At 39.6% G+C, this 17,494-nt stretch overlaps 1 protein-coding gene across 1 annotated transcript in view; it reads right to left on the bottom strand.

The window, feature by feature from the left end:
• Positions 1 to 3,757: 3,757 nt before the first annotated feature.
• ADI1 (acireductone dioxygenase 1) overlaps positions 3,758 to 17,494 on the bottom strand; it is a 48,795-nt gene continuing 35,058 nt past the window's right edge. Inside the window, exons 2-4 of the mRNA XM_063440888.1 lie at positions 7,591 to 7,710; positions 5,534 to 5,713; positions 3,758 to 3,901 (exon numbers count right to left, since the gene is read on the bottom strand). Of these exons, the coding sequence (XP_063296958.1) occupies positions 3,782 to 3,901; positions 5,534 to 5,713; positions 7,591 to 7,710 (420 nt within the window). The 3' untranslated portion in view covers positions 3,758 to 3,781. The remainder of the gene's footprint in view (positions 3,902 to 5,533; positions 5,714 to 7,590; positions 7,711 to 17,494) is intronic.

Below are 17,494 nucleotides of genomic sequence, written 5' to 3'. Positions count from 1 at the left end.
TGTGAGTCACATTATCCCTTCCAAAGACCCTTTTGTGCGCCCTTCTCTCTTTCCACCCTTGCGAGCCTGCTTACCTCAGTTCATGTAGCATGGCCAAGCAGACTGTGGTAGAGGAGCTTCTGTTTTTTTTCCTGTGACCAATGCACAGGCCCCCTGTTCAGACCTAACCGTGGCAGCATCACCACAAGGTTAGCTTCTCCCGCAGCTGCTAGGACAGGTTATATAAAAATAATAATCCAGTTGGAGGTCCTCAGTCACTTTTTACTGTCAAAAGCAGAAATTCCTTTAGGGGACAGTTGTAGAGCAGTCACTTGGATGTGCTTAAAAAACATTTGTTAGAATTTACAGTATAGACTAGCATCCCTCAGTAGAAAAAGCCTTTTTCAGGGGCATCCTTTATGCTATTATTTAATAATTAAAAATTTTATACTATTGACAATACATTATTTGTGTATGTTGCAGTATCTAGCTTTCTATGCCATTCTCATTTAACTTAAGTGTTACCAAATTTTGATGCTGCCATGGTTAGGCAGGAAAATGTATTCATACTTACCATAGTTTTCTTCTCCTGGCTATTTTCCATAGCCACATCAAATGCCTCCTTGCAGATGGTGCTTAGACAGTTTTTAACTGGACTGAGGACCTCAAGAAGTGGAAGACTCTTATAGGATGTCTTCTTCAAATTAAAGGTTTTATTTTTTTAAACCATGTCCTTTCAGCTGTGGGGAGGAGCAAACCCAATGGTGATGCTGCCATGGAAAATAGCCAGGAAAAGAAAATGATGGTAAATATGAATACATTTTCCATTTTGTTGTGATACATGTGAAGTTCTTGCGTAACCAACCCAGTGAGAGCTTCCTTTCCAATCAAGTTTCTAATCTACATCTTCACAAAAAAAAAAAAATATATATATATATATATATATACAAACTTTTTGTAAAAATGCTTTATACTGTCTATGATTCACTGCAATATAGCAGATTATGGTTTATGATCAAGCAGCAGCTGTTGCATCTCATAGGTTAGCAGATTAGAATTGATTTCAATGTTAGCTTACAAAAGTACATTATATCATCCAGCACTAATACAATCATACTACTGGACAATGTGATAAGGAATTTTTACAAATGCATGTTTTAACACTAAATTCCTTAAATACAGAGGAGTTAAACAGAACCCTCCCCTCCCCCACTCTGTGATACTGAACTACAACTCCCATAATTCTCTACTTACCATAGATGGTTTAGCTATAAAGTACTTTACATGCTGTATAACTCCAGAACATATTGTTCAGTAGAGGGGTGCTGAAATAGTTCTAAGCATTGATTATTAATAGTTATTTTGGGAGGAGCAGATTCTTACAGGGACATGACAACATATTTTGGATTTCAAAAAGTCCATATACTGGAAAGGATTCTATATGGCCACCAACATATTGATAGAAAAGTGTTGCCCTATTTTGATAAATCAAAAGCTTTGGTAGCCAATAGGTACATGATGTAATATAGCAGGACCTGTTTGTTTTTTTCCCCCACCATTGGACCTCTTGTTAAAAAAAAATTGAATTTGTACTCTTTTTAGACTAGGATGTTCATCTATAAAAAAAATGTTACTGTGAACTATTTACAGGAGAAAAGATGAAGGAACCTTACAAAAAGTTTACTTTCAGAAAATGGCTCTAAATTAGGAGAAATAGTGCAACGATAGTATAAGATGGACATGTGCACAAATCCATTTCAGTTGCAAAAAAATCAAATGCCTGTGAACCTATGTCTGAACGAATCGACATGCCCGAATTGATTTTAGCAGTGTTATTTTTATACGTCCTTAAAGGAGGGGAGGGTGGGGGTGAATTTTGTTCAGCATTTTAAGATAGAAAACAGATTAAGACATTTTTGACTCAATAGAGTCCAAAAGCTTTCCATTCCATTCAAATATAGAAACACGTATTTTCTATAATCAGCAGTTATTGGTTTTAAAAATAATGAAAAAAATATATAAAATAACTTCTGCTTGCAAAAAGAAAACATCCTCTGTGCTCGGTATACCATAGCCTTCATTACACTAAATTATTTAAAGGTCTATGGTAAACGCCTGGTATCTCCTATTAGCATAAAGACTATCCTCATCCAAGTTGCACCACAAGAGGGAAAGTCATCTCACACCCTTCTTCAAGCTAACATCCTCCAGAGCAGGCTGTGCAGCATACAAAGTGTGAATGTAAGTAGAAGAAAGTCTGCAATTCATCACTTCAAGGATTTAGTTTCTTGGTATTAAAGAACACACAAAGCAATTCTGTTAAAAGTCTTGGCTGTGGAAAAGAGGGTTGGCATGTTAAAGGGACACTGTAGGCACCCAGACTACTTCAGCTCATTGAAGTGGTCTGGGTGCAATGTCACATGTCCCTTAAACCTACAGTGGTAATGATTGCAGTTTCTGAGAAACTGCAATAATTAACACTGAGGGTTAGCTCTTCCTCTAGTGGCTGTCTACCACACAGCCACTAACGGGACAAGCGGAATCAAAACAGACCCATGGTCCGTTATCTGACGCTGGACGTCCTCACACTCTGCATTGAATAATGTATGGTTAAATCCTAATGCGAGCACGGCCATTGGCGCGGATGCGCATTACGTCTCCCCCACTGGCTGATGTCAGCAGGGGAGAAGCATAGGCAGAGCTTGACATTGGCGCTGGATTAAGGTAAGTCACTGAAAGGGTTTTAACCCCTGCAGCACCGCGGGAGGTGGGACGCAAGGGGGGGGCACTGCAACAGCTTTGTTTTCCTGGCCCTATAGAATCCCTTTAAGGTTGCAAATGGCACGTCTACAGCTTTTGCAAGCAGATTTTAGACATACCCTAAAAGTAATGTAGAAATACATGGGTGTGTGTGGGAAGGAAAGAGGTGTGTGTGTGTGCGTGCATACATGGTTATTTAATAAAGTATACAGTTTTGGTAGCAGACCAGCAAATTTAAGGTCAAAATGGAAAAATAGCTAAGCTACAGAATTTTTCCAATATGGCTATTTTTGTAAAAAAAATCTGAAATCTGCCATTCTAGATTAACTCGAAATTTCACGTGTCATTGTGCTCTATTTGGTTGGAAAACACTTAAAGGCAAAGAATGTTATGTGGTCTGAGAAAGAACATTTTATAAACAGACTTTTTCCTTTTCTATGCCTTTGCTCAGGTTTACATGTGATTTTTGATATAAAAAAATAAATCTATTACTTATTTGCATTCTACTGCTACAGTTCACTAGTATGACAGCTCCCCGCACTGCCAAAGTAGTAACCCCCGCCCTCCCACCCCCCAAAAAAGTGTTTACCCCTGCAGTGAGGAAATGTTGGAGATATTGCGGAAGAACTGAATTAATAGACGGTATCATTAACCAAACCAATAAAAGCCATTTAAAGATTGCACACAAAACCTTAATTAAGCTAGGCCTTACCCACGACCTGCAATAAGTTAATGTAAAGTAATTTCTGATTATATCTGGCTGTAAATTTAATGGTTATCATGGTATCCATTTTACCTGTTGCCAATCTACTGATAGAGATATATTGTGTTGTGGGATGTGAACCAAAGCTATGGGATATGTTGGTATTTAAAAAAAATTTTAAAAAAAAATGAACAATTGTTGTTTGGAGCATAAGTCTTATTTTAATTAGTGTACTTATTTAGTAGTCTACAATTTCCTAAAAACAGAATCAAAGTAATGAATCAAAAATATAAATTTAAAAAAAAAAAAATCATATTTCAAATGAAAAAAAAAAAAAAACTATGCTTTTTGTTCCAGAAACTGCAGATATTTTGTTCGAGCATCATAGCTGTCAGCTGGACGGTTGTACGGTGTCCAGACTGGTTCTCCAACAAACAATCGCATTGCTTTGATATAATTCTAGAAGAAAAAAAAAAAAGGATAAGTAAAGCAGTAGCCGAATACGTTAGCCACACAGTCATACCATTGTTAGGAATGGAAGAGTTGGTTCATTATGCCAGTCGGATTTTTACTCTCATATGATTAACTGATGAAGACATCTGAAAACTGGAACTAACTGAGATCCCTTTGCCAAGCACTGGCCTCAGATTGCTTTAAACGTGCGTGCTTATGGTGCTTAAAGCCACTTAAATAAATGTTTGCCATGTTTAGTACATTGTGGCAAATCGATTTACTACTGGTGTAGCAAAAATTAGCTTTGCAAGTGATATTTGTCAGTTTGTTTTTTGGAAGCTCCATGAGCTTTATAGGCATTCTAACCCTAAAAAAACCCAGATAATAATGGAGCGAGGTGCATACTTCCAGTGTATCCTGCTCCTTCATATCATAACACCAGCAATATACTGCAGGACTCCTTTACTCCGCATTATACCACTCTCTCTAGGCTGTGAAGGCTCAAGGATCCTGGTGTGCACACATTACTCCTGTTACCACTCTATTACAAGAACAAAAGTGAGTCCTGAGAAGGAATTTCATGTGTCAAGTGTGTGTCACTGCATCTGTGGAGGCAAAGTGGTCTTTAGACTTGGGCCTCTACTTTTCAAATTACTTATCTACAAAAATTCTCATAGACTTTAATGGTAACTTATGTAGATAAATCTTTTGAAAAGTTTTCTAACACATAAACATTTGAAAAGCTTGCCTAAAATAATAAAATAAAGAGCTCACAACATGACATTTAGCCTATGTGTACACACATATCAAAATCTAATATATGAATCTGAACGAAGTAAAAAAAATTTTTTTTTTTAAATCACACACGATGGTGTTATACAGTTGTTCAATGATTTTCATTTCATTAGTGTGTCACTGCATGATTAATATTTTTTTCAAAAATTATACAAATAAATGTGTGGATTACCTCCTTTATGATTTCACTTATTTTAATTGTCCTGTGTTTCTGCGTAACGTATCACCCTTCCCCATTAGTAAATGATTAAAGGAACACTATAGTCAGCCAAACAACTTAATAAAGCAGTTTTTGTGTATAGATCATGCCTCCAAAGTTTCACTGCTCAGTAAATCACTGTTTCTGTTTATGCAGCTCTAGCCACACATCCCCTGGTTGTGACTGACACAACCTGCATGAGGAAAAAAAAAAAAAAAGTTTCGCTTTTAATCAGATGTAACTTACCTTAAATGAATTTATCTCCTGTTCTGTAAATTTAACTTTAATTGCACACAGGAGGCTCCTGCATGGTCTATCAAGCTATACAGAAGCAGGAGATAAGGAAATCTAAATTATACAGAATTTGCAATAAAGGAAGAAAATGACTCTTTACAGGAAGTGTTTAGGAAGGCTATGCGAGTCACATGCAGGGAGGTGTGACTGGGGTGCTAAATAAAGTGATTTAACTACTAAATGGCAAAAACTGAGCAGTGAGACTGCAGGTGCATGATTTATACACGAAAACGGATTCATTCAATTTAAGTTGTTTTCGTGACTATAGTGTCCCATTACCACTCTGTTTGTAAGGAATATGAAAGTTAAAACACTTTTTAATCTGCATTTAAAATGGAAGTCGTACTAACATTTTCATCCAGTGTAAATCGGTGATAAATGCCAGCTGGTAATGTAATCATGTCTCCTTTCTTCATGGAAATTCGGATCCAGCGCTCCTCTTTGTCTCGCACATCAAAATATCCACTCCCTTCCAGGACATAACGGATTTCGTCATCTAGGTGCAAGTGCTCTTCATAAAAAATCTTCAACTGAATGGAGAGGTTTGGCTTTTAGTTATCTATCTTGAAGAACTGACACACAGGGTGCATAACGAGCAAATTCTAGTGGAGCAATCAGCCGGGATATTCCTTGGTTTCCATGGAGATAGCGCCACTGTAAGAACTCTGCTCCATGCGTTTTATACAAGAAAACAAGTCTACATAAACTGTAATGCATTATTTAAGTCAACTCCTCACTAAACTAAAAATCCTGACATGTGAAATCAGAATTCATATATTCTGTTTGTTGACTTGTCATCTTATATATCAAGAGTGGAAATATGGAAAAAAAAATTACCTTCATCTGTCATGCTTCGGAATTAAACCTTCGACTTTCATGTTACTATTCCCATGACTGCCAAGCAGCCGTAATAAAGACTATGGTTTCCATGTTACTTTAGGTATCATGTAATCTACAGACTTTGTGAAATATACCCTTTTAAACAGATTCTACAGATTTCTACAGATACATTGTGTCCATTTCAACTACATGACTTATGTCATCAGGACAGGCATCTACGTTTGTTTTACCATCAACAGAATTGAATGTACAATGAAAATAATTGCAGTGCAGTCTCAGATTCTCAGAAAATAGGTCTCGGATTTCACAAGGAGTAGAACTGATGGATATGAATATACGTTTTCATGCATTTTATCCAAGTATTAGCTCTTATGCCAGCTCTTCTTCCAGGATCCGAACAGTCATAGTATTTTACTAAAGTTTGAATTGTCACAAATGTACAATTTAGGCCAATATAGCCAGATTAAAAACATAACAGACTTGAAAATATTTCCTTATTTTTTTTTTTTTTGTGACTTACAATTCGAAATTTACTTTAAACTCCTGACAGTTAACACTAGAGTAAATTATTCTGAGTTATATAAAGTGCCGCAATGTGGTAATTGCACTTAAAGGGATACTCTGAGGCACCATATGCATGAGCAATGGTGCAAGGAGACCCTTTTCCTCTCTCCTGGAATACAGTTGGATTCTATTCACTAAATGCAAAGTTTGCTTTAACAAATTTGTCTGATTTAAATTCCCTGGCATTCAGTTAAAATTCCTCCTGCTCGACAGAAGCTTATGGGATACGGTTAAGGCCTATAGAACAGAATGAGATCCTGCATTTTTTTTTATGGGACACGGTAAGGAACAACAATTAAAGCATGCTGAAGAGTACCAGGACATCATGCTCTGGTTTACAGTTACGCCTTTTTAGGAACAATTTGACACCGGAGAGAGCCCCCTCCATGATCACACTGATAATGTGGAATTAACACTTCCCCATCTAGGGCAAGTTTATCAAAACTGAACAGCGCTGCTTTACTTAGAATGCTGGGGGTAGGTTAGCCCCGCAATCTCAGCCAATCAATAGCACCCACATAGATAATAAGAGAGGTTAGTGGTTACATTCGAGTATCCCTTTAAATGGGGAACTGTAATTTCCCAACATTTTAATAGCTTTACTCACCCCTATATTTAACAAATATGTATTTGTGAAAATAAAATTAAATATAGAAATCAACACCTGTCTATCCTGTAACTGGGTACCTCCAGCTTAGCTCCCTGTCCATCACTGTTATAAGGTCTGTCCTTCACTCCTGGCAGTCAGCGTAGAGAAAGCATACAGAGAAGAAAAGAAGGTAAACATTGTTTATTTTTTCCCCTCTTCATTTGCAGTGTTTGCCGTGGTTTTGCCTTGTCTGAACTGGATAATGAAGTCACTTTAATGTTAATGTTTCTATTAAATAGTGTATATTACAGAGAAAGGACACTTAGACTTCCTGGGAACTATGTATGTTGTATCTTGCTGCACCAGAACCGTATTAGTCTTAATGCTAGAAAGAAGGCAAATATGGCCCAGTACCTTCTGTTCATAATTTGGCAGTGTATCTTTATGTATTGTTATTATATCCATCCAGGAGTAATTATTTTCCTTGCGAATCTTGGCCAGCTCAGGATCAGTCTCGTAACTGTCAGCATCCAACTGCAGATTAAAATAAAAAAATTAAAAAATGAAATAATTAAAATACAAACATATGGATTGCTCTGAGCTTTAAAGGAAAAGACGTACAAAAAAAAATGATGTGACAGATGCTTATAAGACAACAAAATATATGTACATTTTTTAAAATTCTCTATGAATAATCACTCACACACTTTATGGTCATTGACATCTAAAAGAAAACCTACAGGAGTGATGGCAAACCCTTGGCACAATTATTATAGAGGAGGGGGGTCTACTCACTAAACGGAATAGTGGTGACTCCAGACCCAACTTGCAAAATGCAGGACTATATCATTTAAGACATTTTTGTCAATAGTTTCTTGTTTCCCAAGTTACACACACTATAGTCTCTCTAGTTGGGGTTATTCACAAATTTAAACAATTAAAGTATCATGTTTTGGCCAATATAGCCAAATTGGACTATTTCTTCAAGTTAGCTGTCCTTTTGGCAGCATTAATTAACTTTACAATTTAGTAAATCAATATGTATTGTACATACCTGTGAGCCCCATATGAATAACAATAAACAGGAACGGTAGCATAAAGCATGACTTTTGCATACATTTACTTAGATCTCCCAAACCAGTCCTCATTACCCACCAACAGTCCTTGGTTTGTCAGTATCTCCATTGGAATACAACAGGGAAATACATAAATACTGGACCGTTGGTGGGCCATGAGGACTGGTTGGGAAACCACTGCATTAGATCACTTGATGAAACTTGATAGATTTATGATGGAGTAGAATTAATCTTAACTGTAAGAAAAATAAATAGAAGATAACTTTTTTTTTAATAAAAAAGAAAAAGTACAGATTTTAACTTTTGTTCACCTGTATGAAGCCTATAATGTATCATACATTTATAAATGGAAAATACGTCACCAACTGGATCATGTTTAGTGTTGGAATTGGAGTTAATATTTATACATGCCCCCCGGTTGCTTCTTTTTTTTTTTTTTTTGCAACCTAGCCACAATAATTGTATAAAAAAACACAAACAGAAAAAAAGTGCGCTATACCTTTAAAACAATATTTAAAAAAAATATACAACCAAAGTGCAAACAAAGTGCGTGAACACAGTGGTATTTGTTAAATGTGCAAAAAATAGTAAACAATATATGTGCAAAATGTGTGCAATCAATCACAAACTGCTCCAAATAAAGGAACACTCACTTTGAATATGTCTATATGAATTCGAAGCAGCTCTTCAGTATATACGGTCCATACATATATAGTACCATAAAAAGAAAAGAGAGAACATATAGTGTAACACAGATAGCACTGTTACACAAAGAAAAATATGCCAAATCTACTCACAAGCAAATAGCAGTATTTAGTCTGCTCACCATTTCAGTGCTCCAAATGATCATATATGGTGTGGGACTCATTTAAGCAGTAATCCAAGCAAAGTGATGTAGAAGTCGAAATACAAGTTAAAATAAAAACACCCTAGCAAAAGCTATTCTCTTAAGGTGAGGGCAACACTGATATGAGGAAGCCGTTTAGGTGAAACTAATCCTCAGCCTGTTGACATAATCACGTTCACACATCATTACGCTGCCGTTGCCAAGCCCTCACTTACGGTTTAGTGATGCCGGGAGCAGGAATATGACAGGAAGATCCACTCAGCAATCCCAGAGGTAGGGAGTCTGGGTGGACATAAATTAAAATGAATATGTCAATATGTGAGTGTGAGAGAGAGCGAGTGTGTGTGTGTCACTTTGTGTGTGTCTGTTTAGGTATCTGCCCCCCTCCAATCAAATGAGAAAGGTGATTTTACTCCCCCCCTCCTTTTCCCCCCATGTGCCGGTTTTGCCCTAGCTGGTCCCGCCTCCATGGCTGAGATCATCAATCTTTATGATCTCAGCTAAGCAAAAGCTTCCCCATAGAAAAGCATTGGGAGGATATTGTGCATGTTCTCTATGGGTAACATTTAGCACCTCCATACAGAGTGTGGAGATTAGGAACATAGGTGCTGCACACAGGACTCTCCAGTGGCCGTCTGAGTAGCCGTCACTAGAGGTGTTACTAGACAGCAATGTAAACACTGCCTTTTCTCAGAAAAGGCAGGGTTCACACTGAAAAGGCTACAGGGACAGGCTACAGACACCAGAACATTAATCAGTAGTGGTTCTGGTAATTTTAGTGTTCCTTTTAACCCCTTAAGGACCAAACTTCTGGAATAAAAGGGAATCATGACGTGTCACACACGTCATGTGTCCTTAAGGGGTTAAAGGACCACTATAGGCACCCAGACCATTTCAGCTCAGTGAAGTGGTCTGGGTGCCATCTAGGGTTATTAACCCTGCAGCTGTAAACATAGCAGTTTCAGAGAAACTGCTATGTTTACATTAGGGTTAATCTAGCCTCTAGTGGCTGTCTCATTGACAGCCGCTAGAGGCGATTCTGCGCTTCTCACTGTGAAAATCACAGTGAGAAGACGCTACCATCCATAGATAAGCATTGAGAAATGCTTTTCTATGCACTGACTGAATGCAAGTGCGGCTTTTGCCGCTCATGCGCATTTAACGGATGACGTTGGAAGAGGGAGGAGAATCCCCAGCGCAGAGGGAGCCCGGCGCTGGAGAAAGGTAAGCGTTTAACCCCTTCCTCCCAGGAAGGGGACCCAGAGGGTGTGGGGGACCCAAAGACCCTATAGAGCCAGGAAAAGGAATTTGTTTTCCAGGCACTATAGTTGTCCTTTAAGAATTGAATTCTTCTTGTTGAAAATTAAACTTTGTTAGTTAAAAAAACTGGCTCCTACAGCTTCATATATTGTTAAAGGATCATTATAGTGTCAGGAAAACAAACTTGTTTTCCTGACACTATAGCATCCTTGGGGGACCCTCACCCTCAGGGCCCCCCTTCAAAACCCCTTAAAACCCCTTCAGCAGCTTACCTTAATCCAGCGCCGGGCTCCCTGGGAGCTGGGGACTTTCCTCCCTTTTCCGACGTCATCTACTGAATGCAAGAGACGCGCTCGCAGTCAGTTCCTAGGAGCTGGTGACCTCTCCTCCCCCGCCATCAGCTCCCGAGTGGAGCGGAATGCGCATGCACGGCAAGAGCCATGCGCGCATTCAAACAGTCCATAGGAAAGCATTTCTCAATGCTTTCCTATGGACGTTCTGCACATAGGTTGTGAATTTCGCATCCAACGTCGTGGAAGGCAGAGAAATTGAAATGTTAAAGGGAAACTATAGTGCAACCTTATAGAATACAACCTAGCGCTCCTGCTATGCAGCGCAGAAAGGGTTAAAACCCTTCTGTCACTTACCTGATTCCAGCGTCTATGTTCCTCAGCGCAGGGTCTGGCTCTGCTCCTCTGCCGTCGTTGTCAGCCAATGTTGGGGACCTAATGCACCGCAATCAATTGAATCGATGCTTTCCTTCTTTTAGCCGACACTGGATGTTCTCATGCAAAGCAATGCAAAGCATGAAGACATCCAGCATCAGTTTGGCGACCAAAAGTAACCTAACTACCTGGAAACGCCTCTAGTGGCTGTCTGGTAGACACCCACTGGAGGTGGAATTTAACCTGCAAGGTAATTATTGCAGTTTATCAATAACTGCATTCATTCCAATTGCAGGGTTAAACTGACAGGAGAACCGCACCCAGACCACTTCAATGAGATGATATAGTGTCCCTTTCACCTTGCTGTGCGGTACTCAGATACCTCGCTCCTGAAGTAAGAGCTGTGAAGGGGGGGGGGGGGCTGCCACATACATGTTCACTGCAATGATTCTGAGTGGGAGATTGGCAGACAAATTCAGTTCTGTCCGGGAAGGATGTATGCAGGGGCTTTAGGAGCTGAATTCCATTTTGCATTTCTTAACAATACAGAGTAAATGTTGGCATGTATATAAACGTTGTTGGGAGAAGAGGTTAAATTGATCAGTGGCTGTTTCCTGGAAACATTATTGTAGATAACTCTGTAGTAAGGAGAAACTCCCCCATAAGCCTTTGTGAGAATACATTTTCACGAGTTAGAACACTTTAGCGTAGCACTGGTTATCTGGTGTAAAATAATAATAAATAATAAAATGATACGTTCATGAACAAGGATTAGGAGATTACATTTCATCTTTTTTTTCTTGTCCCGTGGCAGAAAAAGAAAAAATAACATCCGGAGCACAAGATGAACATTTCATTTCAGCGTTAAGTGAAAGAAAAACATGAGAAGTTTCTATCCAATGTGAGAAAAAAAAATAAGAAGAATGAAAAATGAGATCTTTGTAAAAATCATATTAGGGCTGGATGTCCCAATCGGCCTTAGAACCAAGTATAAATTATATTTGAACAGAATGCTGACTGAACATCATCAGTAAATTATGTTGGTGCCAAAATGCCAGGTAACTTGGAACTTCAACTAATGAGGCATCAAAGAGAAACTCATTTATTATATTTAGGCTTTCACAGTCAATTACTTTCTATCCTGAAGCAAAATAAAGAAGGTCGTTATAAATTAAGTAGACTCACCAAACCAGATTTGTATTTCTCCCCTGAAAGCAGATGTCATAATTTGTATGATCTATCTCTATTTGCCTTTTTCTATAATGTGGTTTTATCAGAGTTGAATGGAGATGCAATGTTGCTACTTGGTCATTTTAGCGCAGATAATGCCCACCCCACCCCAGTAGGTGTTACTGACTGAACCACACATTTTATTAATTTTCTTTCAACATCATCCACCCCTTTTTTTAATCCGTTAGCGAGATAATGGGGCAGATTCATCAAAACTTCACCATTTGGAAAATAGAGCCAAGTTTTTAAAAGTAGAATAATTATCAATGTAAAGTGCTTTTCGATCCCCTTGGTTTCCACTGCGATTACCAATGCAGCACATTGCAGATGATGCCACGCTGATAACTCTCCTAAACCATCATATAGCGCTTAAAAAAGGCAAGATTATTAGAAGTCACACAACTGGAAATATGTTGTTTCTGTATGGATACCCTCTTCAACCATCTTTCCGGAACTAATTACTCACTAAAACAGGAATAGTCTGGAGTTCAAAGTAAAATTCAAATATTATACTAAAATCTCTTTAAAAAAAACACTCCATGCACAACAACCAATGTTGCATTCTATAGTGGTTATGGTACTAGGTGTGCTCTGGAGAGCAAGTTGGGAGCAACACCGTTCTACAATGATTAGACTACTTACAACAAGCATGTCAAACTCGCGCCCTGGGGCCGCATGCGGCCCGCGAGCTTGACATGCTTACTAAAGCAGAGTAGGCATCTGCTCTCCCCACATTGCAGGTGCCTACTCTGCTCATTTACCCAGCCGGGGAAGAGGTCTCTGGCGGCAGCAAGGGAGCTCAGTCTTCTTGCTCCTCACTGCTCCCTCGCGCGTGCCGTCTGAAGTGAGGCCGGGCACCGGAATGACATCACTAAACTGTGCGGGAGCAGTGAGGCGCAAGAAGACCGAGCTCCCAAGAGAAGATCAGAAAGAGGTCCCACACCAGCTCCCAAAGGTAGGGAGCAATGAATAAAAGGATGTGAGTGTGTGTGTCTGTCTGCCAGTGTGTGTGACTGTCAGTGTGTGTTTGTGTATGTCAGAGAGTGTGTATGTCAGTCAGTGTTGCGATGGCCGCGGCTGGACAGTGGAGAACCTGGTGGGGCACGCAATGCCACATTCTGAAGTGACGTTAACATGCTTCACCTTCACAGGTTTTCAAGGAGTAGCAGGAGGATCAGTTTGGCACAGGATGCGGACGGCGCCATTGGGGGTATACCAGAGGCTGAACTCCGGAGTCGCATACTGGCAGCGGTAATGTGAGTGGAGTCTGCTTGTTGGCTAACATTTTTTTTTGTTTTTAAACGAGGTCTGGGGTTTACTAGAGGGGGGTACTGGGATTTAGTATAGAGGGGGTGACTGTGAATTAGTACAGATGGGGGACTGGGATTTAGTAGAGGGGGATGCTGTTTTTTTTTATATATATATACTGTACATTTTAAAACAAACCTACGTTTCTATGAAAATTTAAGTTGTTTTTTTTGCGTCCCACATAAACTTAAACCTTGTTTATGTGGTCCGTGCTAGCCATTGAGTTTGACATGTTTGACTTACAATGAAAAGAGCGTGAGGGTGCTGTACTGGTTATGGTGTTTTGGTGTTTAGTGTGTTCATTTAAAACATAGCTCAGCATGTGCCATTCTTCCTCTTCTCATAATCAAAATACCCTTGTTTTAAAGGTCCATGTCTCCTAAACATGGTACATCAGATTTCTGACTTTTTTAGTATTCTATATAGGGCCCTGTATATGTACTAAAGAATGTTAGACTAGCTTAATAAATAAATAAATAAATAAAAGTACACCTATAGAAATTTGAAATATATGTTAATTTCTGTACAACTATTTTTTTATATTTAAAAAATAGCATGGTGCTAGCCAGGAGGGGCATTTATTCTATCATGTAAAATACATTTTATGTGTGCACTAATACATGAATACAATTATTTGTTCAAGATTGGTTTTTGTTTTTCTTTTCTACAGCTGAAGAAACAAGGACTTTGTTCTCTCTGATCATGACTTTGCCCATGGTTTGCATCACATGAGTATTGTGAACAAAAATATTTAACCCAATATGAAGCAAGGCAAACTATTTTTGCCATCAGTTTCTTCAATAGCCTCATTAAGTGCACCCACACTTAATACATATAATTTTTTTTATCATTAACCCCTTAAGGACCAAACTTCTGGAATAAAAGGGAATCATGACATGTCACACATGTCATGTGTCCTTAAGGGGTTAAAGTGACACTATAGGCACCCAGACCACTTCAGTTCTGGGTACAGTGCCCCTATTGCACTTAGTCCTGCAATGTAAAAGCTGCCTCCTAAACAGCCACGCGGGGGGGGTTTACCCCTTTATTCACGTGGGAGTGGGGGGGGGGCAAGCATGAAGGAGGGGGAGGCAGATTCAGCTATAGTGCCAGGAATACAGCACTGTCTTCTAATCTTCAATCTAACCTTTAAATTACAGTGAGGGAAAAAAGTATTTGATCCCCTGCTGATTTTGAACATTTGTCCACTGACAAAGAAATTATCTGTCTATAATTGTAATGTTAGATGTATTTTAAGAGTGAGAGACAGAATAACAAAATTAAAATCCAGAAAAAACGCATGCCAAAAAAGTTGTAAATTGATTAGCATGTCAATTAGTGAAATAAGTATTTGATCCCCTATCAATCAGCAAGATTTCTGGCTCCCATGTGTCTCTTATAGAGGTAACAAGCTGTGATTAGGAGCATTCTCTTAAAGGGAGTTCTCCTAATCTCAGCTCGTTACTTGTATAAAAGACACCTGTCCACAGAAGCAATCAAATCAGATGTCAAACTCTCCACTATGGCCAAGACCAAAGTGCTGTCCAGGGATGTCAGGGACAAGATTGTAGACCTACACAAGGCTGGAATAGGCTACAAGACCAATGCCAAGCAGCTTGGTTAGAAGTTGACAGTTGGTGCGATTATTCGAGAATGGAAGAAACACAAAATAACTGTCAGTCTCCCTCGGTTTGGTGCTCCATGCAAGATCTTACCTTGTGGAGTTTCAATGATCAAAAAAACCGTGAGGAATCAGCCCAGGACTACACTGGAGGATCTTGTTAATGATCTCAAGGCAGCTGGGACCATAGTCACCAAGAAAACAATTGGTAAAATTGGTAACACACTACGCTGTGAAGGACTGAAATCCTGCAGCACCCGCAAGGTCCCCCTGCTCAAGAAAGCACATGTACAGGCCCGTCTGAAGTTTGCCAATGAACATCTGAATGATTCAGAGGAGAACTGGGTGAAAGGGTTGGGCTCAGATGAGACCAAAGTCAAGCTCTTTGGCATCAACTCAACTCATCGTGTTTGGAGGAGGAGGAATGCAGACTATGACCCCAAAGAACACCATCCCCACCGTCAAACATGGAGGTAGAAACATTATGCTTTGGGGGTGGTTTTCTGCCAAGACAGGACAACTGCATCAAAAGGACGATGGACGGGGCCATGTACCGTCAAATCTTGGGTGAGAATCTTCTTCCCTCAGCCAGGGCATTGAAAAGGGGTCGTGGATGGGTATTCCAGCCTGACAATGACCTAAAACACACAGCCAAGGCAACAAAGGAGTGGCTCAAGAAGAAGCACATTAAGGTTCTGGAGTGGCATAGCCAGTCCCCAGACCTTAATCCCATAGAACAGGCTTTTCCAACTCCGGCCCTCCAGATGTTGCTGAACTACAACTCCCCTATTTCGTTCATAGAATCATTTTAGGTCAGCAACATCTGGAGGGCTGAAGTTTGGGGAAGCCTGCCATAGAAAATCTGTGGAGGGAGCTGAAATTTTGAGTTTCCAAACATCAGCCTCGAAACTAGGGATGCACCGAAATTATTGGTCAAAAATGGGCCTATCCCATTTCGGCCTAAAAAAGAGTCATATCGGCTGAAAATTACATCCTCTCCCCCCCCCCCCCCATGAGAGGGCACAAAGCCCCGCAGCCGGTTACAGCTGGGGAGGGTGCAGAGGTCAGATAGCTGAGTAATCTCCACCTGCAGTTCCAACACCCACAGGGCCTTCTGCTTGCCGAGAGCATGCTCTGCAGCTTATTGCGGCACAGCACCAGGTTCTACACTTGGGAGAGGAGGTCCAGACCGCCTGACAACTCCCGCAGCTCTGAGCCCCCCCAACTATCCTAAACATCCTAACCCAAGAGACTGACTGAGCTGATGTGACTGACTTTTTCACAACTATCTCTCTAAGAGTAAATCACAATGCAATTCAACAAAAAGTCTCATATTACACTGAACTTAACCCCTTAAGGATGGCGTGCTTTCTATGCCGTCCTTGGGGACTCGGTCCTAAACGCCGGCAGGCGGCATAGAACGTCCCTGCCGTAAATTAAAATATATATAAAATGATCTAAGTACATATATACACAAATACATACATACACAGTATAAGTGTATTTTAATATTAATAAAATATATATTTATATATATTATCAAAATACACGTACAATGATATTGATTAAATATATATATATATATATATTTATTTATTTGTGTAAGGGGCAAATAGCCGTATATGGAGTAAGGATCCAGCATAAGCGTAGGATAGTATAAAGGGAGCAAGTCGGTTGTGGTGTGCCGAGAACGACTATACGGTAGGCCTGTAAATAAAGAGGGCCCACCAAGGAGTAAGAAAGTAAAGTAAATGGAAAGAAAAGAGAAAGTGTTGAAATGAGGAGTGGGTGGGAGGGAAATTCTGATGCTGACCTCAAGCGATATGAGTCAGGTAAGGGGTGTCCCTTATATAGGGGAGTGAATTAATTTAAGCCCCTCCCACAAATACAGGCCAAACGGCCTTAATACTTATGTAAAGGGCAGATAGCCGTATATGGAGTAAGGACCCAGTATAAGCATAGGATAGTATAAAGAGAGTAAGTCGGTTGTGGTGGGCCGAGACAGACGATACGGTAGGCCTGTAAATAAAGAGGGCAAAAATGAATAATCAAAGATTTAATACAGTCAACAAATATATACAAATTAACCAGACATTTCCTTAAATGCATTACAGGATTTAATTCCTGGAAGGATTCTGAAGGTAGGAATCTAGGACCGAAAGTGGACACCATTTGTTGTGGGTAGGATAGTATGTTATCTCTACTGTTGGTGCGTGTTGACTTGTTTCGGAATGTGGTAGAGCCAATAGGTAATGATATATGAGTTTACGTACGTGGGATCGTTGAAGACAATGATCTGTCTGAGTGGTGG

Source organism: Pelobates fuscus, chromosome 2 (genome assembly GCF_036172605.1).
Source record: "Pelobates fuscus isolate aPelFus1 chromosome 2, aPelFus1.pri, whole genome shotgun sequence".
Classification (NCBI taxonomy): domain Eukaryota; kingdom Metazoa; phylum Chordata; class Amphibia; order Anura; family Pelobatidae; genus Pelobates; species Pelobates fuscus.
The sequence above is the reverse complement of the archived record's forward strand: the minus strand, read 5'-3'. Positions and strand labels throughout refer to the sequence as shown.